Source organism: Nycticebus coucang, chromosome 4 (genome assembly GCF_027406575.1).
Source record: "Nycticebus coucang isolate mNycCou1 chromosome 4, mNycCou1.pri, whole genome shotgun sequence".
Taxonomy (NCBI): Eukaryota; Metazoa; Chordata; class Mammalia; order Primates; family Lorisidae; genus Nycticebus; species Nycticebus coucang.
The window spans coordinates 30,944,669-30,971,744 of NC_069783.1; the positions used below are offsets into that span (position 1 = coordinate 30,944,669).

General features: G+C 40.0%; 1 protein-coding gene across 2 annotated transcripts in view; it reads left to right on the forward strand.

The window, feature by feature from the left end:
• The window catches only part of TTC27 (tetratricopeptide repeat domain 27), a 191,176-nt gene that overhangs the window by 113,607 nt on the left and 50,493 nt on the right, over positions 1-27,076 (forward strand). For both annotated transcript variants that reach the window (XM_053588033.1, XM_053588034.1), the window contains one exon: positions 14,170-14,397. In XM_053588033.1, the coding sequence (XP_053444008.1) occupies positions 14,170-14,397 (228 nt within the window). The remainder of the gene's footprint in view (positions 1-14,169; positions 14,398-27,076) is intronic.

Here is a 27,076-nt window from a genome sequence, read left to right on the forward strand (position 1 = left end):
AAGATGAATATCCGACAGAGCTTACTCCCTGGTAGTCAGATAGTACAGATACACATGAGCAGAATATTCGAGTATGAAATGACAGTGCTAAGATAAAAAGTATATACAGGTTCCAAATTCTGTTTGGCCCTCATAATTACAGCTAAAAAGCCAGCCTCCACTGTTCTTCTCTGGAGCAGCTGTCCACTTGGTTTGTATTTTGTTTAGACTCTTTTCTGAGATTGCTAGGGTGACTCCTATGCCTCTCCATACTCTCATGTTTGAAATTAGCCCCATGGAGAAATTTAGCTGTAATAGTCTACTATTACTAGTTTTTTTTCTCTTTGACCTCGCTTTCTTGGTTCCTATTAATTTGGTTATGTAATCACCTCCTTAACAGTTGGCAACAGCAATTCTGCTGTCTTTGGAGAAACTGTATACAGTTGAGTAGTGGAAATTTTTATGGAAAATTTTAACATTCCTAGAAGCTGTTTTAGGTCTTTTCCTTCTTCTCAGTAGTGCAACCTCAAGCATCTTACTTTCCCATCTGTTTTTCTCATGGAGGAAGTTGAGAAGGAAGACAGACATTCATTTAAAGGTTACTGCGTACCTGACGAAGTGCTAGGCATATTTCACATCTAATTCTTTCAGCCTCTCTGAGGTAGGTGAAGAGAAAACTTTTGACCTATTAGTTTAACTTGGTCATGGTCATACCTTTAGTGAGTAGACTGGAAGTTGGATTAGCTTTCCAAGTACGAGCACCTATATCCTTACAGGTCTTTCTCTTGTAGCCAGAAGTCTGTAAAATGGATCACGCAACAGAGTTTTCTAGGGATGTGTTAGAACTCTTTCTGCTGTGAGAGAATTCATACATACTGGCTTAGGCAAAAAGGATATTTATTGGTTTATGCAACTGAAAATTCTAGTAGATTTGGCTCAGATGGTATCAGGACTTTGTAGCTCTCTCCATGAGGCAGACATGATGGCCACAGGAAGCTCAAGCTTAGAAATCTCCATGGAAAAATACAGTCACTTCTGGACCTCTAAAAGAAGGGTCCTATGGAAGACTCAAGGGCTGGAGTTGTGTGCCCTCCTCTCTGGGAGGCCCCACCGGAACCACACATGGATGGGACACATTATCAGACAATCAGGGAAGGGGTGCTGAGCAGGAAAAAGCAACCGATGCCCACTTTAGGGTGGGAGTTGAATGTTCTGAATCTGAAGTTGCAAACCAGCAGCTTATGGGTGAATGTAGGGGGACATATTTTGTTTACCCTATACAGTGATTTTTTTAAAATGTATTTTAGTTTTAGTAGACTTAGGAGGTACAAGTAGTTTTTTGTTACATGGATGATTCGTACAGTGGTAAAGTTAGGGCTTTCAGTATACTTGTCACCCAAATAGTGTACATAGTGCCTAACAAGTAATTTTTATCTCTTCCTATCTTCTGAGTCTCAAATGTCTATTACCTCTCTGTATGACCATATAGACCTATCATTTAGTTCCCAGTTAAAAGTAAGTACCTGTGGTATTTGTTTTTCTGTTCCTGGGATACTTCACTTAGGATAATGGTCTTCAGTTCCATCCAAGTTGCTACAAAAGACATTTCATCCTTTTTTATGACTAAGGAGTATTCCGTGGTGTGTGTATGTGTGTGTTTGTGTGTGTCACATTTTCTTTATCCACTCACCAGTCAGTGGGCACTTAGGTTGTTGATTCCATACCTTTGCAATTGTAAATTGTGCTGCAGTAAACATATGAATGCATGTGTCTTTTTTTGTAAAACAATTTCTTTTCCTGTAAAAATATTGAATGGTAGGTCTACTTTTAATTCTTTGAGGAATCTCCATACTATTTTCCATAATAAGTGTACTATTAATAATTACTATTCCCACCAACAGTGTGTAATTGTTCCCTTTTCACTAAATCCATGCCAGCATCTATTGTTTTTTGACTTTTAATAATGGCCATTCTCAAAGGGGTAAGTTAGTATTTCACTGTGGTTTTATTTTGCATTTCCCTGACGATTAGTCATGTTGAGCATTTTTTCATATATTTGTTTGGCCATTTGTATAGCTTTTGAAAAATGTCTGTTAATGTCTTTGCCCACTTTTTAGTGTGGTTATTTGTTTTTTTCTCACTGATTTGTTTGAGTTCTTTGTAGATTCTGTATGTTAGTCATTTGTTGGATACATATTTTGTGAATATTTTTTTCTGTAGGTTGTGTCTTTACTCAGTTGATTATTTCTTTTGTTTTCACACAGTATTTTGGGGAAAAAAATATGCAAGCATTTTCAGGAAATCTCATCTAAACATCTAGATTTTTAGGCTTTTCTTAAATAATTGAAAGATGTGGAAACATTGGGCTGAATTCCTACGCTTGGTGAGCTAGATGGCTGGCGCTGAGTATGGGTCCTTCCTTTGGATGCTTCTTCACTAGCCTGCCTTGTTCATTCTCAAAAACTGATGAGAATCTCAGGGCAGTTGAGGGTATGATCCTTGCTCTAAGCTGTGCTCGTTTACCTGGTAAAGTAATTAGGGTGTTATTCCAGGTGTAATTGTAGGTTCTGCTTGCGTTTTGGCTGATTTCATTTTATACTGAGATTCACTATTTATATGTAGTCCTTGTCATAAAACTGTATTAATGATAATAATTCTGTGAAATTAGAAAATAAAATAGACGGTTGAAACAGCCTAGATTTGTATGTATGTGGCTGGGGAATGGTCTTTGGGGTTTGTGTCTGGCGGAATTCTTGGAGGCATTGTAGGTTCATTGCATCCAGTTTCCCATTTAAATATGTTTTTATGTGTTTGGGAATGTATTTCTTTCCTGTTTAATAGATGTTTAGGATACAAGAAAAAAATCATCTAACACAAGAAAATTGTATCCTATAAGAAAATTGTCTTATATCCTATATATTTTTCCTTAGGGAAATAGCAAGCCATAACCAGAAAGACCAAGTTGTGAAGTTAGAAATTCCTGGTCACACCTGCATTTTGATATCAGAAAAGTGGTGTTTTGTAGGCTGTGCACAGTGCCCTCATGCTTTTCTTATGTCCACTGGGTGCATCTTTTGTAATTCTTTATTTGGTAATAACTTAGGTAAACTGAGGGAGTTAGTGGAGGAAGAAGGAGAAAATAGAACATTTGGGAGAAAATGAAGAAGACTGAGGAATGAAGTGTGACTTGTTGAAGGAAGGAAATATATTGCTTACAAGCACTGCCCTTGGGAAAGATAATTCTGTTGGCAGTAAAAAGAAGTGTAAGATCTCAAGGAGAAAGAATTAACTTATCTAACACAAAAATGTGGAATGGGAATTTGAGGAAAGAAGAGGTCAGTTCAGACCAAGCAGGATCATTGCTCTAGTTTCTTACCATCTCTAGAAACCTACCTATCTTCCAGTGAGTAAAATGTGCAGAATTGTTAGAATTGGGTAGCAAGTTGGGTACATATTACCTACTACATTCCTTGTTCTTACAAGAGTTGACAAGAGTTGTGGAAGGTGGGAGGTGGTGGAGGAAGTATGTAGGATATGAAATCCCCATTACCTTATCATTTCCAAACTGTGAAGATTGTCCGGGTTACTATTTAATCTTTTGTTGTATACAGATGCTCCTCAATTTATTGGGCTGCTTCTCAATGAACCTATCGTGAGTTGAAAACATTGTAAGTTGAAAATGTATTTAATACACCTAACCCTACTGGATGTCATAGTTTAGCCTAGCCTACTTTAACGTGCTCAGAAACACTTCCATTAGTTTACATTTGAAAAATCATCTAACACAAAGCTTGGTCAATAATAAAGTGTTGAATATATTGTGTAATTTGTTGAATACTGCAACGAAAGTGAAAAACAGAATCATTATATGGGTACTTTAATGTATATATATTAACTTTTGCATAATTGTAAATTGAAAAGATCGTACATCAAACTATTGTAAATTGGGGACTATCTACATTTAGTCTTCTTTAGAAAGGTTATAAAACACAAATCAAGCAGGCAGCTTTTGTTTTGTTTTCTTTTTTTTTTTCTTTTGAGGCAGAGGCTTGCTCTATAGCTTGGGTGGAGTGTAACTTACTTCAGCCTCAAACTCTTGGGCTCAAGCCATCCTCCTGCCATCAGCCTCCTAAGTAGCTGGGACTACAGGCATGTGTTATGATACCCGGCTAACTTTTCTATTTTTTAGTAGATATAGGATGTCACTGTGCTCAGGCTGGTCTCAAACTCCGGAGCTGAAACAGTCCTCCTACCTTGGCCTCCCAGAGTGCTAGGATTATGCACAGCCTCAGAGCAAATGCTTTGATGTAATGTTCTTAGCTGTGGATCCTACTTTTAGTGTAGGGTGCCTGTGCAATATAATATTCCCTTACGATTTGTTCTGTTTCTATAAAGTTGGTGGTAATATAACTCCTCTTTCATTTCTGAGTTTAGTAATTTGATTCTAAAGAACCAATTTTTGGTTTGTTGGTATTCTCTATTGTTTTTCTGTCCTCTTTTTCTTTTCATACCCCAATTTTTAATCATTTTCTTTCTTCTGCTTGCTTGGGAATTAATTTGCTATTTTTTTCTTGTTTGTCATGGCAGAAGTTGAGATTGTTTATTTGAGAACTTTCTTCTTTTTTAGTATAGGCATTTATAGCTATAAATTTCCCACTGAGCATGCTTTTGCTGTATCCCACAAATTTTAGCAGGTTTTTGTTTTTATTCATCTCAAAGGGATTTTAATTTTGCTATAATTTATTGTTTGTCTCCTTGGTTATTTGAGTATATTGTTTAATGTCTATATATTTGTGATTCTCCAAATTCCTTTTGTTATCAATTTCTGTTTTCACTCTATGTTATTATAGAACATACTTTGTGTGACCCAAGTGCTTTCACGTTTATTGAGACTTGTTTTATGGCCTGACCTAACATGGAGAATGTTTGTATGAACTTGAGAAGACTATGTATTGTGCTGTTACTGAGTAGAGTATTCTTTAGGTCTAGTTGGCTTGTAGCATTATTCAAGTCTTCTATTTATATCATTTGTACAGTTTTTCTATCCATTTTTGAAAGGTAAGTATTGAAGTTGAATCGTCTATTTCTCCCTTCAGTTTCGTCTGTCTCTGCTTCATGTCCTTAAGGCTCTGTTGATATATATCTATCTCACATCTTCTTGATGGAGTAAACATTTTGTCATAAAAATATGCCTTTCTTCTAGTAACAATTTTTGTCTCAAAGTATATTTTTTATGATTTAATGTAGCTACTTCATCTATCTTTTGATTATTGTTTACATGACATATGGTTCCCCCTTTTAAAAATCTTTTAACCTATGTGTATGTTTGAATCTAAAGTATCTTTTAGTCTTTTGTAGGCTGCATTTAGCTAGATTTTTTAAATCTTTTCTATCAATCTTTGCCTTTGGTTGGAATATTTAATCCCTTTATACTTAATTACTGATAATGTATGTAGGATCTGTGTCTGTCATTTTGCTATTTGTTTTCTATATGGCATCTTTCTTTTGTTCCTTTATATGCTCATTACTGTCTTCTTTTTGGTTAAATAGATACTTCCTAGTGTACCAGTTCAATTCTCTTGTTTTCTCTTTTGCTATTTTTAAAGTTACATTCTTTGCGCTTATAGTAGGATTATTTAAAATAGCTGACTTTAAGTCTTTGTCTTAGTAAGTCCAATATCGGGTGTCTTCAGAGGTGGTTTTTCTGTTCATTGCATGTTTTGTAATTTTCTCTTGAAAATTGAAATTTGTAGAATATAATGTGTCAATTCTGGAAATCTGATTTTTTTTTTGTTTCTTTAATGACATTTCTGAACTAATTCTGTAAAGTCTGTATTATTTATCTAGTCACTGATGTTTCATGTTGGTTAACTGAATGGTCAATTAGTGATTAGACTGAAAATTCCTTAAATGCCTGAATTAACAAAACTCCCAGTCTTTGCCAATGGGCTTCTTGTTTGTGTTAATCCGTGCTTTCGGCACCCAGCCAGGCAGTTGGTAACTCTGCCTTAGTCTTCCCTTCCTGCTTATGAAGAGTCTTCAGGTCAGCCTGAAAGCTTGGGGCCTCGCAGGCCTCTTCTTTCCTGAGCATGTCCATAGCCCTGGGAGCAGATGCATGGTCCTACATATGTGTGGCCTTCAAGATTCCCAGGAATATGTTGGAGCTTTTCAAATCCTGTATGAACATCTCATTTCTCTTTTTTTCCTTTTAAGCTTCTTGGTTAGTGTATTGTTTGTTTCAACTGTTATTTACCATCACAGGCAGCTGTGAAATTATTCTTTTCTCTGTAATTATTTTTAACAAAGGCTTTTGGCCAGGTGCAGTGGCTCTCACTGTAATCCTAGCACTCTGGGAGGCCAACGCAGGAGGAGCTCAGGAGCAAAAGCCTCGTCTCTAAAAATACCTGGGCGGGGCACCTGTGGGTCAGTGGTTGGAGTGCCAGCCCTGTGCACTGTGATTGGCTGGGTTTGAACCTGGCCTGGGCCTGCTAAACAAGAAAAAAAGAAAAGAAGTCTTTAGGCTGGGTGTGGTGGCTCATGCCTGGAATCCCAGCACTTGGGAGGCTGAGACAGGTGGGTTGCCTGAGTTCATGGGTTCGAGACCAGCCTGAGCCAGAGCCAGACCTCATCTCTAAAAAATAGCCAGGCATTGTGGGGGGCGCCTGTATTCCCCGGTACTCGGGTGGTTGAGGCAAGAGAATCACTTGAGCCCAAGAGTTTGAGGTTGCTGTGAGCTATGATGCCATGGCATTCTACTGAGGATGACATAGACTGTGTCTCAAGTGCCCCCCCCCCGACCCCCCGTGTGTATGGGGAAGGTGGGCACACACAGAAAAAACAAAGGCTTTTCATCAGACAAGCTCAGAATTAGGCTAAATAAAGACAGCCTTGCAACTGGGATCTTCCAGGGAACTGCCAGACTCTGCAATAATGACAGTTTTTTTGGAATCCAGCTTTACAGATGTTCCAGCCTATTCTGCTCCCTCTGGTGGGTGCCAGGCCACTAGTTCTCACTCTGATTGTAAGCTGTTGGTTTTTGAGGCTACTACAGAACTGGAAAAGAGGAGATAGGAATGGCGCAAGTGAAAATACCCAAAGCTTATTGTTCTTTATAAGATTTAACCATTTCTCTTGAATAAATACTCTCTGTATTAGTGTAAGTCTTTGGTAAATTTTCAGAGTTCTGAAAAAACTGAGACTGTGGGCCAATTTTTTGGTTGCTTTTGGGTAGAAGGAGTTTTCAGATGTCCTTACACACTCCCATTTTTGCTAATGTCTACCTATGGAATAATATTAAACTTGGAATCAGGCTCCTGCTTTTCAACTTAGTATTCTTTGATTTGGGCTTGACCAGTTAACCAGTAAATCTAAGCTTTTATTTCCTTATCTCAAAAATGAGAGTATTAATGTGTACCTTTTGGAATTATAGTAGAGATTAAGCAAGATAATGCATTTAACAATGCAAAGCCCCCCCAATTTCAATAGGATAGAAATAACCTATAAACCACTGTCAAATGGAAGGGTACATAAGAAGATTAAAAGGTAAAATGGAAAAAAAAAGATTGTATCATTCAGGCTTGCTGTATTTATAGAAGGAGCTTCTTTGAGTATTTTGGGGAGCAAGCTGTTTACTAAAGGAAGTAGCTTATAGAAATTGGGGGGGCTTTGCTGTGTGTCACACTTTATGGGGGCAAGACATGATTGCAAGAGGGACGTTACCTAACAATTGCAATCAGTGTAACCTGGCTTATTGTACCCTCAATGAATCCCCAACAATAAAAAAAAAAAAAGAAATTGGGAAGAGCTGGAGAAATGAAGGTGTCAGGGAAAGTCATTTAAAGCATTGGCAGTAATTGATAAATCAGAACTTACAGGGGAATCCAGGCAGCCAAGTGAATGAGACCCTGGATGGGGGTTGTGGAGAGGTCTGTGAAAAGCTGCTGCATCTATGTGGCTCCAGCCCTGAGAGTCCACAGCAAAACTTCCACAGGGGCAGGGAGTGCTGTTGGTCCCCAGGGCCAGCAACTGGAAAGATGAGCTGGATACATAGAACAAGGACAAGCTGGGGTGTGCAGAATGCCCCATCAGATTGACCGCGAAAGCGTCCCAAGAGTATAGGCTGTGGCTTCACATCTGTTTTTCAAATCCCCGATAAATTCCCCTATGGGCAATTCTAACATGAAATCAGACGGAAAAGGGTTTTAGGAAAACATAGTTTCCAGTTTAAGCAAGTGGACTAGGTAGCATAGTCCAGTACACATGACCAGGCAGGAGTGTAGACCTTCACCTTGGAATTTACTTACCTGGAAAGTAGTAACCTACTAGCAGGTACAGAGTATTCTGTATATTATGTTACATAAGGAAGTGTTTATGATATGGGGGAAACTCTGAAAGCTTTCTTTGTTTAGATAATGAGTTGTTCTTAGACATAAAATTAAATATTTAATTTACAAACCTTTATTTAATTGGTTCTTAGAGGTAATATATCGAATGAATTTTTGTAAATTGAACATTTTCTTAATAACAAGTTAGAGTGTAAAGCACCTGATTTTTTTCCAGCTGGGTTTTGGCTGACATTGGCATGGAATTCTTTTCTTTTCTTTTCTTGAATCTTGCTAGTGTGGTATTATCAAGTTCATAAGATGGTGAGATAATCAGGGTCCCTGCAGATTAACTGTATCATAAAGTCCATGTAATTCTAAGGCAAGATAAGGACAACTGTCGTTCCTGTGCGGGGTTAAGGCCAGCGCATCTGGTGTTAGCTGGTTACTGGGCAGAGACAAGCAAGTTTGCTGTCTCAGTACTGCTTCCCCTGTGATGCCTTGCTCCAGTGGAGATGGTGTCTGGAATAGTAGCTATAATTAGAGCCACCGCTATGTTAGGTTCAGAATTTTCCATGGCATTTTCCAGGACACATTTGTATTCTGCTCAGTTTAAGTGGATACGTTACTCAATATACAGGTCTAATTCACTATGTGTTCAGGAACCAGGGAAGTAACCACCGGGCAGGTTCAGAGACTTACTAGGCCTACTAGGGGATGGGTTGACTACTACAACCAACTCACTCATCATGTGATGTTTCTGGGTCCCAAAGGATTAGGATTAACTAAGAGCTAGCCCTAAAAAGGTAAGGTCGTCTTTTTTTTCCCCAGGATGCAATTATGTGGCAAATGGCTACCTTTACTTTTAGAGAAGACTGGGGAAGAAGAGTTATGATATATACTTATTATATTATTGTAGGGCCCTTCCTCAATGGTATTGGCATCTTCTTTATTTCTATTTAAGAGCTTCTGAGTCTGTGAACTGACTCTGGTATAGGAATTGAATGAGAGAAATCTTTCCGGGCGGCACCTGTGGCTCAAGGAGTAGGGCGCCGGTCCCATATGCTGGAGGTGGCGGGTTCAAACCCAGCCCCGGCCAAAAACCAAAAAAAAAAAAAAAAAAGAGAGAAATCTTTCTATGGAAACTCAGGTTAGGCATCTGGTCTCCAAACCCAATTTGGGGGGCTTTTGTGTGTATGTGTGTTTTTTTATGTTAAACAGATTGAGTTTGAACTTCACTGGCTGCCTATTTAATTTGGTCCTGAAGCTTCATGATTGATGAGTTACCACTTAAGATACGGTGCTGGTTCAGCCACTCTAATTATCATTCTGGCTGTGCCTACCGCAAGGAACTGGAACTGTGTTTATCTTGCTTCCAGGTTCAGTGTTATCAGCAAGTCTCTACCATGCTAGGTGCTAATCATCCCTATTGAAAACAGGAAGTCTGTTTCAACAGAAGGATCTCCCAAGTTTTTCCCCTGCTTTTGTAGGACATATACTATAGCACTTCTCAAAAATACTGGTTCCCCCATATACAGTGTATTTCTCCAAGCCAAGGTGAAGGGAATATTCCCTGGGCTTTCTTGGGAGACATTGTTAGGGGTGGGGAAGCAGGTTGATAAATTAACAACAGCCTTTTTGTTCTAAGTTGTTGGATTCTTTCCTCCATATTACACCAAGGAATTTCTGGCATCTCAACTTTGTTTAGTTTTGGCCACATTTGAGTCCAGATTTTAGTCAAGCAGTTGAGCAAAGAATTTAGAATCATCCCCAGCTGCTTGAGTTAGTACTGTGAATCAAAAATTTCTGATGAGTATCTAAATTTAGCCTGATTTAAATTACGATCCTTTTTCCTCTCTGGTCTAGCACTTTTGGAATCCCTTTTACTACATGGTCCCAAGGTTTTCCCTCTATAATTTAGCAAAATCTTGCTGTTCTTTGTGTGTGGGTTTATTTATATGTCTGGGGGCAATGAGGGATGGAAGGGAATGGTTACTCTAATTTGTTTAAGCAAGGGACCAGTCTTACCTAATGGAGGAGGGCTGCCTCTGCTCGTATAGGGAACCCAGTAGCTCTGGGGGCTATTTCTGTTACTCAAACCATCCAGATGTCCCCATGTAAATTCTTGGATCCTGCTCTTTCATAATCAATGCCTTCTCCTCCTCCTGGCCAGGATGAAGAAACTGGTATTAGATCTACCCTCTTGCTTTAAACAACGGTTATAGTACTATTGCTATGTAACAAAACCTACTCAAAGCAGTGGCTTCAAACAGCAGCAGTCATTTGTTTCTCTCTCACGGTTTTAGGGGAACCCCTCATATCCTTGTGATCACATGGTGGCTGGAGCTGGGACAGCAAGGGGGCCAGTTGAGCTGGGGCTGACTGGGAAACTCTCTTGCCTCATCCGATCACAAGGCCTCTCTGTGCGATTCCTCCACATGAATTGCCCTGGGCTTCTGCACAGTGTGGTGACCCCAGGGCAGTAAGGTCACTCACTAGCCGGTCAGGGCCCCAGGTGAGCGTTCCAAGAGAACGAAGCAGAAGCTGAGTGGCCTTTTGTGGCCCAGCTTTGAAAGTCACATAGCATCACTTTTACCAAACTCCCAAGCCCACCAGAGCAATCATTAAAGGATGATAAAATAATGTATAGCTAAAAGCCATAGAGGAAATAAAAACGAAGGCTAAAGCATATTTGATTAGTCCAGTGAAATGACTTAACTTTCACATAGAAGTAGTGAAACTGAATCCACCCTGGGCAGTCATTCGGCAATCCTGCAAGAATTGTGTCTACCTACATTTGATTTGGCTGTACCAGCTTGACACCTTCAAGGGAAAACAATTTTTAATAATCACAGAAATTCTCTGGGTCTCTGACCTGGAAGATTTGAAACACTGTCATTTTCTTTCTTTGAGTTGTCCAGTGAACTTGGGAACAGCAATTTATCTCACAGTTGTATTCCCTCAGAACGTCCTATCACTCAATATACAAGCCTTGCGTTTGGTTGGTGCTTTAGTCTAAGTCACCACAGGTGATAACTTAAGCGATTCTTTCATCACTGGATATCATGGACTACCAGTGTTTACTCCCTGCTCATCACTACAGCCTCTGTCTTCAAACCCAGTCCCATCAGATACCAATCGCAAATTAGCTTTTCCCCCAGGGGTACATGGCTTATCCACTTACTATAATGGTTACTGTTTAATTACAGACCTCAGAATTCACTGAAAATGACCAAAGTAGAAAGGAATTTATTAAATAAATTAGCCTTCAGAATTTCTGACATGGTGTGCCTGTCATACCAATAGGGCCAGGCCATCTAGAGAAATTCCTTTAATCACACTGTAAGATTATTTTAGCAAAAAGTCTACCTTGGCTACAGTGTGTTATACGTAACTTTGGTTGAATACATCTCTTCATAGGTGACTTTATAGAGTTTTGGTTAGATACTGTATCGTGTGCGAATAGAGGAATTCCATCACTTTATTCTAAAACTTTATGTTTATTCTGGCTATCTGGGACTTAGAATTATTTTCCCTTAGAAACTTTTATAAATTCTGGCTCCATTTTTAGACTAGGTTTAAAAGCAAATACATAACCCATACCGTATGAGAAATACAGAAGAGCCAGCATCCAAAGACACTATCAGGAGCACAGCCCTCTTTTAAAAGATTTCATAAAAATTAGACCGCTCAACAATTCTAGATATGTCCAGCTTTAAGAAAATCAAATATGGGCGGCGCCTGTGGCTCAGTCAGTAAGGCGCCGGCCCCATATACCGAGGGTGGCGGGTTCAAACCCGGCCCCGGCCAAACTGCAACCAAAAAAATAGTCGGGCGTTGTGGCAGGCGCCTGTAGTCCCAGCTACTTGGGAGGCTGAGGCAAGAGAATCGCTTAAGCCCAGGAGTTGGAGGTTGCTGTGAGCTGTGTGAGGCCGCGGCACTCTACCGAGGGCCATAAAGTGAGACTCTGTCTCTACAAAAAAAAAAAAAAAAAAAAGCAAATCAAATATGTACACTTCCAGATGGCCGGTATATGTATGTTTGGGACTTTAAAGTCTCATGTAACCACCACGGAATGGCTTTCCTGATCTGTACACCTGTTTTGGCAATGATGACACCATTGCTGTCTACGTGAAGGCGTGGTAGATGCAGAGCAGAGCTGCTACTATGCTTCTTGCTGTCAGTTGAAATTTATCAGAAATAGGGCGGGGGATGTGGGTGGTAGCAAGCCCAGAATTCACTCGAGGGATGCAGTGACTTCAAATTGTAGACATAGGAGAATAATACCTAGATCTGTGCAGTGCATTGAGGATGATTTATTTATTTACTTATTTATTTATTGACACAGAGTCTCACTTTGTCGCCCTCAGTAGAGTGCTGTGGCATCGCAGCTCACAGCAACCTCCAACTCTTGGGCTTAGGCAGTTCTCTTGCCTCAGCCTCCCGGAATAGCTGGTGGTAGCTGGGAATACAGGCGCCCGCCGTAACGCCCAGCTATTTTTTGTTGCAGTTGTCACTGCTGTTTTAGCTGGCTGGTGCCAGGTCTGAACCCGCCACCCTCGGTAGATGGGGCCGGCGCCCTACCCACTGAGCCACAGGAGCCTCTGGAGGATAATTTTTAATTTCCATGGTGAATGGACTATCTGGAGTCAGGTCTAGTGTTGGCAAGTTTTATCTGTGAGGTAAGATGTAGTTTGGTTAAGAGGTAGATTTTAGGGACAGGTGCAGTGGCTCACACCTGTAATCCTAGCACTCTGGGAAACTGAGGCAGGTGGATTGCTTGAGCTCAGGAGTTCAAGACCAACCTGAGCAAAAGCGAGACCCCATCTCTACTAAAAATAGAAAAACTACTGTGCATAGTGGTGCACACCTATAGTCCCAGCTACCTGGGAGGCTGAGGCAAAAGGATTGCTCCAGCCCAAGAGTTTGAGGTTGCTGTAAGCTATGATGCCATGGCATTTCTACCCAGGGCAACAGAGAGACTTTGTCTGAAAAAAAAAAAAAAAGAGAGAGAGAGATTTTTAGCAATGCCTATTAAATTGTACCCTCCTCCTTCTTTTATAAATTTCTCAGCAATCTCAGGATCCCCACCCAAATCATTTTTACAAAGGAAACATATACTTTTCATTATTGTTGGGTAGAGGTGAATTAAAGGTGCTGCTCTAAGTAACGGTCACATGGTGACACCTGGAGCAAGGAACTTGGGCGCCATATGAGTCCACCTGACACTGTGAAGTAAGCCTCTCCCTGGTGCCTTTCCTTGAGGATTCCAGGGAGCCGGTGAAGCAGTGTTCACCTTTTATGCCTTCCACTTCTCTTTTGCTTGTGCCATAGAGGCACACCTCTTTAGCTGTGCTTTGCTTTATTGCGTTTCACAGGCAGGCACTGCACTATTTTTACAAATCGAAGGATTGTGTCAACCGTGTGTTGAACAGGAATTCTGGTGCCACTTTTCCAACAGCATGTGATCATCTCTTGTCTCCATGGCAGCATTTTTTAACAGTGAAGTATATTTTAGTTTGTATACATTGTGTTTTTAGACCTAAGCTATTGGACACTTTAGAGACTGCAGTATAGCGTAAACAATTTTATACGGACTGAGAAAAAAATGTGGTTGATTTGCTTTATTATGATATTTTCTTTATTGTGATGGTCTGAACCAAAGCTGCAGTATCTCTAAGATACACCTTTATTTATTTTCTATCGGTCCTCTCTTTTTCAGCCTGTGTCCTAAATGCATGACATAAATAAGTAATTCCAAACGTGCAAAATAAAACTTTGGATTGTGTGAAATAAAAGATGCATGTGTGCTAAAAAAATAGCCATCAGTCACTATTAAGCAATATTTAATTATTTCTGCTGTTTCTAGGCGGAAGAAATCCTTAGGCAAGAGCTGGAGAAAAAAGAAACCCCAAGTTTATACTGTCTGCTTGGAGATGTTCTTGGAGACCACTCTTGCTATGACAAGGCCTGGGAGTTGTCGCGGCACCGCAGTGCCCGTGCTCAGCGCTCTAAAGCCCTCCTTCACCTCCGGAACAAGGAGTTCCAAGAGTGCGTGGAATGCTTCGAACGCTCGGCGAAGATTAATCCCATGCAGGTTAGACATTTCATAAATCCCTACAACCTCCCAACGCCCTCTCTAAGGGCTTGCATGCTTCTGTGGATTTGATCTTACTAAATGAGCATGCATTTTCTGTCCTAATGAGAGGTGAGCCTATGTGTGAGAGCTAAGAACTTAGTCCCTGATGTGCTTCTTGCTTGTCACCAAAAGTAGACATGTAGGTTTTCTCTTACTCGCTTTTCTGTTGCTTTAAATTTTCTGTCTCATTTTGTTATTTCTTTCTCTTCTCTGTCCTGAACTCAGATAAGGCTATTAAAAGTAGGTGCTGGCTGGACACGGTGGCTCACACTTGTAATGGATTTACTCTGGAAGATCAAGGTACGAGGATTGCTTGAGATCAGGAGTTCGAGATCAGCCTGAGCAAGAGCGAGACCCTGTCTCTACTAAAAATAGAAAAACTAGTCAGGTGTGGTGAACAGCTTTAGTTCTAGCTGCTCTGGAGACTGAGGCAAGAGGATCACGTGAGCCTAAGAGTTTGAGGTTGCTATGAACTAGGATGCCACGGCACTCTACCCAGGATGACAGAGTGAGATTCTGTCTTAAAAAATAAACAAACAAACAAAAGAATTATCTGTCAATAGTGCCATAATTAAGGAACCCCGCTATAACTTGGTTATCGCTATAGTTTTGAGGGGTAAAGAATAGAACTCAATATCACATTATTCAAATTTTGCTTTTACAGAAAGCTGTGTTACATCCTTGGTTATCTTAGTAGGCTGAAGTTTATCTAACCACAGCCACAGCGAGAGTGGGGGAAATGAATTTTCTTTCTTAGCCTGCCTCAGTCTCAGTGAAATCAGTGCCGGATCTCACAGACATGACTGTTCTCTCAGGTGCACAGTCTGTTCTCAACGTATCATTTTCCTTCTGGGGCACTTCTTAGTCTCCCTTGCTGGTTCCTAGAGGTGCCTGAAGGATTCAGTCCATGGGACCCTGTCTTTGTGGACACTTCCTTCCTCATCTGGTCCCATAGCTTTGTACACTGACAGCGCCCCAATTTTTATTTTCAGTCCTGTCTTCTCCTCTGAACTCTAGATTCTGCTTACTCAGTCTCCCCTTTCCTTACTCTAACACCATTTCCCATGTCTGAAATGTTCTCTCTCTAAAACATGTTCTCCCCAAGCTTATCCCCACCTTTATAAGTGGCAGCCACATCCAACTTTGGAGTCATCCTTGATTCATCTTTCCCTTATACCCCATTCAACCCACCAGCAAATCCTAGCAGAAGGATCTACCTTCATCATGTATCCAGAGTCACACTACTTCTGCCACCTGCCACCCTCCTGGTCTTGATCCCCATTGCCTCCCACCTAGCTAATTATGTTAGCTGCGTGCCGATCTTCCTGCCTCTCTCCTTGTCCCCATCGTCTGTTGTCAACGATCACCCAGATTAATCTTTTCAAACTCAGATCAGACATGTCACTCCTCTGCTCCCCATCATGGCTCTCAAGGCCATCTCCAGCCCAGCTCCTGTTGCTGCTTCTCCCTGTCCCCTCAGCTTTCCTCCTTCCTCCCCCACATCGTCTCTTTGTTCTTCTCTGAATAAAACAGACACTTTCTTGCTTTGGAGTCTTCCTCTTCCTCTGCCTAGAATGTTTTTTTCTAGGTATCCTCATACCTTGTTCCCTCATCTCACCTCATCTTTGCTCAAATGTCACTTTCTCAGAGAGGCCTTTCATGATCATTCTGTTTAAAATGATACCTCTAATTTTCCTTCTCTGTTCTATTTTCCTCCTTTTACCTTATAATAATTATGTATAGCTTACTTTTAGAAATTCAGTCTATCTTCCCCTGGACTGTAATAAGTCCCACGAATTTTCATTTATATTTTCCTAGTGCCTGTAATAGTGCCACACATACTAGGTATTTCACAAATATTTGATGAATGGGTAAGTAAATAATATTTTTAACCATTTATTCAGTCAAATATAAACTAATTGTTGTGGACATAGCCCTGAGCCGAAGAATGGAGAAGTAGCAGCAGGTCACCCGAATTTCGGTTATTACCCTTGGGTGCAACCCGGTGAAAGCAATGCAGACAAAACTAGCTAACAGGATGACGTGTCAAGGAAAAACTAAGCGCGCTATTTGTAAAGCGCTAGTAATAAAGAGGCCAAAGAAAACATTTCCACCTTCGGTAGATAACAAAGAGAAGATGTGGCTTTGAAAACAAGTAGTACTTGACTGGGCAAAGGAAGGGCAGTGTTGAGGGCGTTTGAAGCAGGTGAACAGTGTGGGCAAAGAAAGCCTTGGAAACAGCAAAAAGGGCTGTGTGTGTGTTGGGGGATGATAGGGGCTGCTAAAGAGACTCTTTTTTTTAGAGTGAAAAGAAGTAGGGCAGTTACAGGGGTAACTCTAGGACCAGGGCCAGGTTGTGAAGTCTTAAATATGAGGCTAAACTGTTTGGCTTTTTATTTGGCAGATAGGGAGCCATTGAAGGGGCTGATTTGTTTGGGGCTTTGTTTTAAATTCAGGAATGTGCATTAGGAGGTAATTTAGGAATATGGTTTTGGCAACGCTGGCTGTAGGGATGTAGACGCAGACAGAGTTAGGAGACGGTACTGCTAGTCTGGTGTTAGCTATGCCAGTCATCAGTGTGGAAGGGGCGAGAGGAAGGAAGGAATGAAGTGAAGGAAGTCGTGAGGGAAGACTTGACAAGGCTTGATGGTCTCATCATATAATTTAGAATTAATTACTTCTATAGACAAAGAAATGGCAATTGCTTACAGCAGAGTCACAGAATAAACAGATGTTATGTGAGGATATTTTGCGGCTTGTCATATGGATCCAATTCAGGCAGGCTGCGAGACACGCCAAAATATGCAGGCATTTGATGCTGCAGTTGTATAGAACTACTACAAGATGCAAACTTGAACCCCACAGACTTATTTTAACCTGGGAATGCAGTTGGAGCTGCCTCTGAGGAAGGAGATTTCCTATGGGCTGTGTTGTCTCCTTAAATCCCACAATAAAGGCAGGAAAGAAACACGGAATTTAAAAAATTCTTTATTTTTTCAGAGATGATCCAAATTATTTGGAGATTATCTCTTAATTACTTGGAGATATCCAAAGAATTAGTAGGTTCAATATCAGAATGTAGACAAACTGTAAGTGATATTTGAACGGCTTTTGTATATCTTAATGATTTTCTAAAGTTAAATTGGTATAAGAATAGTTGTATCTGAAAAGGGTTGGGGAAAAAAAGAGATGGACCATTTTTTGTCATCTTTTAGATTTAAGCACATTGTAAGGTGCTCAAATAAAAAACAAAGAGCTCTTGTAAGGTGAGAGCTCAAATTTAAAAAGTGAGAACTATTAAAACTACGAGTGTTTGGTCTTATGTCAGGGGTGGGCTGCAAAACTCAGGATGTTGTCTATAGTACATTTGTTAGAGAACCAGAAGACATGTACCATTTACATTGTGCTTTTGAGATTGCTAGCTATCATTCACTTATACTTAATTGTTTCATTTTCCCAAGTGGCTTCTGAAACTACTAAATTTCAGCCTTAGGCTTCTGGGGTTTTGGGGTTGTTAGAAGCTGAAGGAAGTGGGAAGAAAACCTAACCAAACCTCCTAGGCAGGATTTTGTAGACAAAGGCTCAGAATTAAAATATACATTCTTATTCCTATTCTTAGATAGTTGTTATTCCCACTGCCTGCTAGTTGTATGCAAAAAAGTAAAAACAAAGAAATTGCTTGGCTGTCAAACTAGCATGTGTACTGCTGAGAAAGGAAAATGTTACTTATCAATTTTTCTATCTCCTTTTCTACATCCATGCATATTTCCTTTACTATAGTCAGTCCCCTCTGCCTTATAAAAAATTATTTTCCTGGGCGGCATCTGTGGCTCAGTCGGTAAGGTGCCAGCCCCATATACCGAGGGTGGCGGGTTCAAACCTAGCCCCGGCCAAACTGCAACCAAAAAATAGCCGGCGTTGTGGCGAGCGCCTGTGGTCCCGGCTACTCGGGAGGCTGAGGCAAGAGAATCGCTTAAGCCCAGGAGTTGAAGGTTGCTGTGAGCTGTGTGAGGCCACGGCACTCTACCGAGGGCCATAGAGTGAGACTCTGTCTCTACACACACACACACACAAAAAAAAAAATTATTTTCCTTGACCCTCCTCCTTAATCAACTGGTCACTCACCTGCATGAGGCTGTATGAAATTATTGGCAGTATTGCATACAGCCTCATGAAGGCAATATATAGGCAGAGATATTGCAAGTTCAGGCCAGACCACAATAATAAGTGATATCATAATAAAGTGCTTCAAGTCATACAAACTTTTTGGTTTCCTGGTGCATATAAAAGTTATGTTTTATATTGTAGTCCATTAAGTGTGTGATAGCATTATATCTAAAAAGCAGTACACTTACCTTAATTAAGAAATACTTTATTCCTAAAAAATGCCAATGATCATCTGAGCCTTCAGCTAGTTGTAATCTATTTGCTAGTGGAAATTATTAAAACAGAATGTAATTGAGAAGGTCTATAACTTAGCAGCATCTAAATCTGTTGAAACATGATAAAGAATCATAAATAGACAACTTATTTGATGACTTTTGTCTTTTAAAAATATTTATTGAAGAAATATAGTCTAAATGGAAGCCAAAGGATACTTAAGAAAATAAAATTTAAATTATTAACAAAACTAGAATTAAGAATGTTTAATTTGGGTGGTGCCTGTGGCTCAGTGAGTGAGGCGCCAGCCCCATATACCGAGGGTGGTGGGTTCAAACCCAGCCCTGGCTGAACTGCAACCAAAAAAAAAAAAAAAAATAGCTGGGCGTTGTGGCAGGCGCCTGTAATCCCAGCTGCTTGGGAGGCTGAGGCAGGAGAATCGCGGAAGCCCAAGAGCTAGAGGTTGCTGTGAGTCCTGTGTACATCATGGCACTCTACTGAAGGCGGTAAGGTGAGACTCTGTCTCTGCAAAAAAAAAAAAAAAAAAAAAAAAAAGAATGTTTAATTTAAGAATTAATTCCATTTTGCAAAAGTTGCTTTGAGCTTACCAGGTACTGCAGCACATTTAGAAAGAATATTTTCTCAATTAAAATTATTATTGCCTACAGAAAAGAGTCAATAAAAGATTTCAATAATTTTAAATGCATAAACAATGAATTTGATAAGGAACAATGAAGATAACTTTAAAGTAGATAACAGGCAATCTTGTGAAAAAATTGAAAATGCTATAAAAGCATATTGAAAAAATATATCTATTAGAAAAATATTCATAACAAAGTTTAGAACCAAATATGAGTAAGAAACTGATTAAAGTTTCTTCATATTTGTCCAGAACCAAATGTGAGTAGGAAACTGATTAAAGTATAAAAATATCTATCAAGAAAAATTAAGTAATTTTAATTCTGTAATAAATTACTGAAATGTACAAATGTTATGAGAGTGCAGCTTCATTGATATTCCTTTTTTACTTTCAAATGTTCAGTTAATCAGCATTAAAATTTTTGTATTTTATTTTTAGTTTTTGATTATTTTTGAAAACAATTTTTTTAAAAAACAATTTTGAACAGGTCTTATAAGTTATCTGATACAGTAAAACTAATTTGTTTTTCAGCAATTTGATGGTCAATAAATACATTTTTAAAAAGCATATAATTTTTTTCAGTGCTCCGGTTTACTCTCAAGAGTCCTGCAGTTTGAAGAGTATGTATCTGGTTGCCTGACTGAGCATTCCCAACTACTTGTGTACCACACATGGATGTAGGAATGAATTAGGCCATGTCAGCCTATCAGCAGAGAGCAGTGTTTCCGCTGGGAAGTGGTAACGGATAGAACTAATTTTCAAAGGGCTTTAAATGACCTTTTTCAGGGTTATCTAAGCCTGTGAATATGGGAGTCTGTTGTGGTTTTGAATAAGAGAATGATATGACAAAAGTGGAAGTTGAAAATAGGAAGTTTAAATAAGGAATGAATGTCATGGGTGAGTGATCAGTGGCTTTTGTGGTAAGTGTGGAAAAGATAGAACAGATTGAAACTTCATTACAAAAGAAATTTTCTGGGACTTAGTGGGCTGGCAGTACTGGGGGAGACCTTGGAATCAGAGAGAATGCCAATTTTCTCAATTGATTAAAAAGGAAAATGGCTCTTAATAGCCATAGGAAATTTAGGAGGAGGGAAAGCGTCTTTTGCAGGCAAGGTGATGTGACTTTGGATGTTAAATATGAGGAGATGGTGTTTATTTAAGCAGAGATGGCTGCTAGTCTATTGGAGATAAAACCTGAATGAAGCCCAGTAGTGAGGTTAGAACTGAGGGCTCAGATAGGCTTTTCTGTAGAGTGAGTTGAAGGTGTGAGAGCAAGTCAGTTCTTCACAGGAAACTGTGTTAGATCACCAGGCAGTGTCCTGAACCTCAGACATCTCTAGCAACTGGCGGAAGATAGAAGGAATGGCACCAGTGAAATAGGAATCAGACAAAATACATCAGTGTCTTGGTCAGAGGGATAGGAGGAAACTAAGCAAGAGGTGCATGGAAACTAAGGGAAGAAAAATGTCAGTGTGTAATGTCACATGTAGTGATAGATTCCAAAAAGGGCTAAGAGGAGTTGCTCCTTGGACTTGAGCTTACCAGTGGTGTTGAGAAACAGATGAAGGATATTAAAGAGAGAGTCGTAGATGAGAAAACAGAAATAGCATCTGCAGACTGTTCATTTTAGGAGCACATCAGAGAAACGAGAGTCTACCATGGAGTATTGGATTCAGGGAGCAAAGGGGCCGGGTTAAACTTTTCAAGATTCTGGAGACCCTGATGTGGCAGAAATGAAAGACTCCAGTGGATGGGGCGGCGCCTGTGGCTCAGTCGGTAAGGCGCCGGCCCCATATACCGAGGGTGATGGGTTCAAACCCGGCCCCGGCCAAACTACAACCAAAAAATAGCCGGGCGTTGTGGCGGGGGCCTGTGGTCCCAGCTACTCGGGAGGCTGAGGCAAGAGAATCGCTTAAGCCCGGGAGTTGGAGGTTGCTGTGAGCTGTATGTGGCCATGGCACTCTACCGAGGGCCATAAAGTGAGACTGTCTCTACAAAAAAAAAAAAAAAAAGACTCCAGTGGATAAAGGAGGGAATGAATCCAGTGGAGAAGCTGAGTGTTAGGAAGGGAGAGGGAATATCACTCCAGGAAGAGAGTGGAATGAGAAGAGATGAAGGTATTAACTCTGGAAATAATACTTCAAATGCTTCTGGAAAGAAGATGAGAACATTTATATTATAGCAGCCATTTGTATGTATTACACATGTATATTCTGAGCCCTTATGCAAGTGCCATTTTGTAAACCATTTTTGCAATATTGGGGGGAATACAAGCAAATTGTATTAAGACATGGATCCTTGTCCTGTTGTGGTTTGGGCGTTAGATGAAGAGAGGAGGCTTAAAGGGTGGAGTAAACAGGCAGTGTTCTCTGGGTGCCTAGAGATGCTTTCGCGTAACCTTATGAATGGTCAGCAAAGGCCTGATGGAGAAGTGCCCTCTGATGAGAGCTAGGAAGAATGTTTGGGATTGGGGCGGGGTGATTGGGCAAACGTGCCAGGAAAGGAGTCTAACAGATGTAAATACTATTTAGAGAGAAGTTTCTTAGTAACTGTAGGTTTTGACTATGTTTTATTCAGTTATGATAATAACAGCCATTAATGTTGAGTATTTACTCAGTGCCAAGTACTATTCTAGAAGCATTTTGCATACGTTTTTAATTCTCTACACAATCACTGAAGTACTTATTGTTTTCCCCCTCATTTCACAGATGAAGAAATAGTGGGTTAAGTAATTCATGTTAGATCCCACAGTTTATAAGGGGTGGGGCTGGGATTTCAACCTGGACTTTCTGATTCTCGAGCCCTTACTCTTAACCTCTTCATAATTTTGCCTCTCATGGAAACAACCTTCTGTTAGGGAGTAATCACAAATTTGATTGGGGTCAAATTATTGGAAAGCCCTGAATACAGGCTATCAACTTTGAATTTTTTCTTCCTTTAATGAAGAACCATTGGGGCCTTTATCAGAAACAAAGTGAAATTGTAAGACTGATATTTTGGGACCCCTCTGGCACATGATAGGGAGTGAGTTTCTTTGCCTCCAGTGAATTTTAGAGGGAACACAGGCGCCCCTTTCCATGGTTATGCATAAGACCCAGATTTCTATGATACCATACGAGTGCTCTGTGGCTTTAATCATCCTAGGGGCTTGTACACGTACTGTGGTCTTTCTTGGTTTGTAGGGGTTAACTTTCTCTTTCATTTTTATTTTCGAAAGGAGAAAATACTTTGATTTAAAATGCATTATAAAGTTTCTGTTGTGAACTTATTTATGGTGGGGAGACTTGAGGAAGTTGACTCCTACATTCCAATAGAGGACAGGCAGAACATGTGCGAAGAATATGTATAGAAAAAGGGATTCTTTCCCTTTTATTCTTTCTTTTTCATATTGGTAAGTAATAAAAATGAAACTCTTAAGGTCTAACTTGTATAACTGCAAAGAAATACGAGCTCTGTGATGACATGTGGGCTATAACTGTGACTGAGGGATAGTGCGGAGGGCAGAAACTTTGCTACTATAGACCTGATTATGAATTCTAGGGAAGAAAACAGGCAGATTGTTTTGTCTTTCTGAGCTTTTGTAAAATGGAGATTATAATCTCTATCTCTCTTTTTTGCTGGGAAAATTAAACCAGTGTATGTAGGGTATCTAACATATTTCCTTGCCCACAGTGATTTCCCAGTAAAAGGTGTCACATGTGGTACTTTTCTTTCCTGACTTTTGCACTGCAGTAGTAATTGTGGTGGAAAACTATTTTAGCTCTCCCTCCAGCTAGACATGGCTGTCCATTCTTCCCCATCGTTTGTAGCCTTAAAATAGGGAGATGTTTAACAGAAGAATCTCACATTCAGGTGACATGTAAACACCTGTATTAGTTCACATTGTTAATTCTCTGAAAAGAGACGCCAATATAATTACTTCTTAGTGGTAACCCAACCTAGGACAAGAATAAAAGAAGAGTATTAAACAATTAATAGAAAAAGTGTATGTGAAATTCAGTTGATTCTTTAAAGGAAAACACTCAATTAGAGGAAACTATTCCTTCAGAGAGAGAAAGAAGGTAGCCGGTTAAGACTGTCCTTAGTGTTTCCTTAGCTGGGAGGATTTAGAGTTTGGTGAATGAGAATTTGGTTATCAAAGAGTTGGTGCTGCATGTTTTTTAAAAATATGAGCATAAGGCATCATTTTGGGGGAAGCCACTACCAAACAATATGGATATCACTGTTGGATTGGGCTTGGGTCATTTCTAGTTTAATGAAACTGTGTTCAACACTTCATCTACATTTGGGGGGCGGGGAATGAGGCAGGGATGCAGAAAGGAGAGAATGGAGAGAGCAGCGTGGCTTTAGGGTTGGCTGATACTCTATTAACCCAGGAACAGCTGACCCTATAAGGGAAATGAGCAGACAGTATGAAGCTACTGATTATTCATTCCGCAGACCTCAAGGAGGAAGGAAATTTGAGTAGTAGGCTCATAATTTAAGAAGAAAATTGTGATATGTAAGCAAGTGGTTTAAATACTTGTGCCTTAAATACCCTTGTAAAAATTGACCTTTTAATAATAAAAGTCGTCTTTGCCTATTGTTTGGTGCTTATTCTTTGCTAGTCTCCAGTAGCTTTGCTTTTGTGGGTTTCCTTTTTTTTTAAGTTAGGGCCGCCCTCTGTGGCCTGGTTAGAGTGCTGTGGCATCATCACAGCTCACAGCAGCCTCAAACTCCTGGGCTGAAAGGATCCTTCTGCCTTAACCTCCCAAGTAGCTGGGGCTGCAGACACATACCACCATCACCTTGCTTGGCTAATTTTTCTATTTTTTTTTTACAGACAGGTTCTCACTATGTTTCATAAGCTAGTCTGAAACACCTAACCTCAAGTAATCCTCCTGCCTCAGCCTCCTGAAGTGCTAGGATTACTGGGGCGAGCCACTGTACCCAGCCTGTGAACTGTTTAATTTCTCTTTTAATTGTTAAATATTATAGTCACTGTCTCCATCAGATATATTTCAACACTAGGAGTTGGTAACCATTGTCTGGCTTTAGCCAAATTATTTCTTCTATAGGCCACATTTTTCTTCTGGCTTCTTTTCAGTTGATTTCTAATACCTCTAGTTGAGTTGATTCCCTTCTAGTTCTTCAAACCTGCTGATTCTAAATAACAGACTTGTGATGGTTCTACTTAAGGATTTTTTTGACTTTACAGTGATTCAACAGCCATACACATTCAGGAAATCATACTTCAAGTGTCTATACAACTATTCCATCATTCACTTTCAGGATAGTATTTGATAAATTATATGAAGTACTCAACTTTTATTATAAAATTGGCTTTATGTCAGATGATTTTGCCCAGTTGTAGGCTAATGTAAGTGTTAAGCACAGTTAAAGTAGGCTAGACTACACTATGTGGTTAGTTAGGTTAGGCGTATCCATTGCATTTTCAACTTAAAATATTTTCAATTTACAGTGGATTTATTAGGATGTAGGTCTGAGGAGCATTTGTGCAGAGAAACATCTGTATTCTATTTGTATTGTCAATGTACTTACCTGCCACTAGATGTCACTAGTGCATCTTTGAACCCTGTCACTTTTGGTTTTTCAGAATCTGGAGTGGCGTAGTTTATCCCTGCTCATTTAACACTTGAGGAATTGAGACTCAGAGATTAAGTGACATGGCCAAGGACACACAGTTACTCAGGACCTCTTGAATCCCAGAGGATTGTCTGTCTTTCCCCCCTGTCTTCTTCCCCGTTACAGCCTAGGGGGCTTTACGAGGGAAATTCAGAGAGACCATGCTCTGAGCCATTCCGGTTCTGTGTTAACTATTTAAAAAATATAGTAGAACCTCTGAAAGTTGATCACTCAAAAGACTTAATGAGCATACCAGATACTCATTAAGGAGTCTATATATATGTATATATACTCATATAACTATTCTGAGGAATCATGCATGTGAGGGTTTGCGTACAGAGGTGGTCAACATAAGGAACTAGGCCTACTGTGCTGATACCTACATGTGGTGCATGGCTGGTCTATGAAAATTGGATCAACTTAACGAGGTGGTCAATGTAGGGATGTTCTACTGTAATTTAAAACCATCCTTTAAGCACAGAGATGGTGTTTCTACATTCAGAATAAGTGGTTGGCTTGCTTTTGTGTTTCTATATTGGCTTCCCAGAGATAAATGCTAGACTATCAGTTTCTCAAAGTCATTACCTACCTATAGCCAGCTTGCCTTCACTATTTGCCTAGAAAATAACCTCTACAGAAATCTTAACCAGAGCCTGTCTATCAGAGGATTATCTTGCTCCATCCTTGGCCAGTACCTTTGAAGTTTCTTTTTAGCTCTTCCTCCAACTAGACGTGACTGTCCGTTTTTCGCCTGCCTCTCTGTCCACCCTAGCCCAATCAAGCTAGCCATTAGGCAGGGTTGGGGTGGGAAAGAGATACACTTCTGGCTCTTAAAAGAAACTGGTCTCCTGGATTTTCCCAGCACACATTAGCTACCCTGTTTTCTCTCTCTTTATCAGTGGCAAGGATGGCGTGTGTATAGGCAGGATGGTGTAGTGAGAGGCAGTGCAGCCAAGTGAAGGCAGAGTGGGCTTTGGAGTCACAGTGACTGGGTCCAATCTCTTCTCTGTTCCAGACTGACTCTGACCCTTGTCACCTTTCTTACGAGGGTAATATTAATTACCTTGCAAGGTTGATGTGAGGAATGCATGAGGTAATGTGTGGAAAATTCATGGCATTGGTGCTTGGTACACATAGCAGATGCTCATTAAGAAGTAATTATTTTGGCTGATGTTATAAAGAGAGAAACAGGAGTAAGTAACTACAGTATGTAAGTATGAAAGAAGCTCAAGGGAGGGTCTCAACCAGAGGAGCTCATTTTTACTGCAGGAAGAAGTGGAGGATGCAGGGTATTCCAGGATCTGTGGCCGGGTTCCAGAGCAATAATGTAGTATTGTGCAAATGCAGTAACCACTAGCTGCATATGGCAATTAACACTTGAAATATGGCTAGTCAAAATTGAGATGTGCCATGAGTGTTGAATTCACATAAGATTTCAAGGAGTTCGTGTGAAAAAAATGAATATAAAATATCTCAAATTTCACTCGTTTCTTCTTACTTTTTTTTTGGTTTTTAGCTGGGGCTGGGTTTGAACCCACCACCTCCGGCATTCTTTTTACTTTTTAAAATGTGGCTACTAGAAAATACAGTGAGGCTACTGGCATTATACTTCTGTCTGATAGCACTAGACTTAAAAATAGAGATGCTGATGTTCAAGCATGTACATATGTCACTATTCTGAGGAATCATGAGTGTGTGTGAGGGTTTGGGGGATTGTTTTGATTTTGTTTTTCTTTTACAATGTCTGTTCTTTAAAAAGTATGACTATCTGAGCCAACATGCCAATCATTAGTAATAGTGTAAAATGAAAAAAGAAAAAAGTAAGAGAGATTCCCAATGCTTTCTTCAGTTTCCCAAGTTTGGGGGACCTCAGTAGAGAAGTGAATATGAGCAGTTTAGTGGGGCGGCCACAAGCAAGTAGTATCCTGGAGGGTTCTCTGTTTTGGTTTTGGTTTTTTTTAAGAATCATTGCATATTCAAAGATAGGGTGTG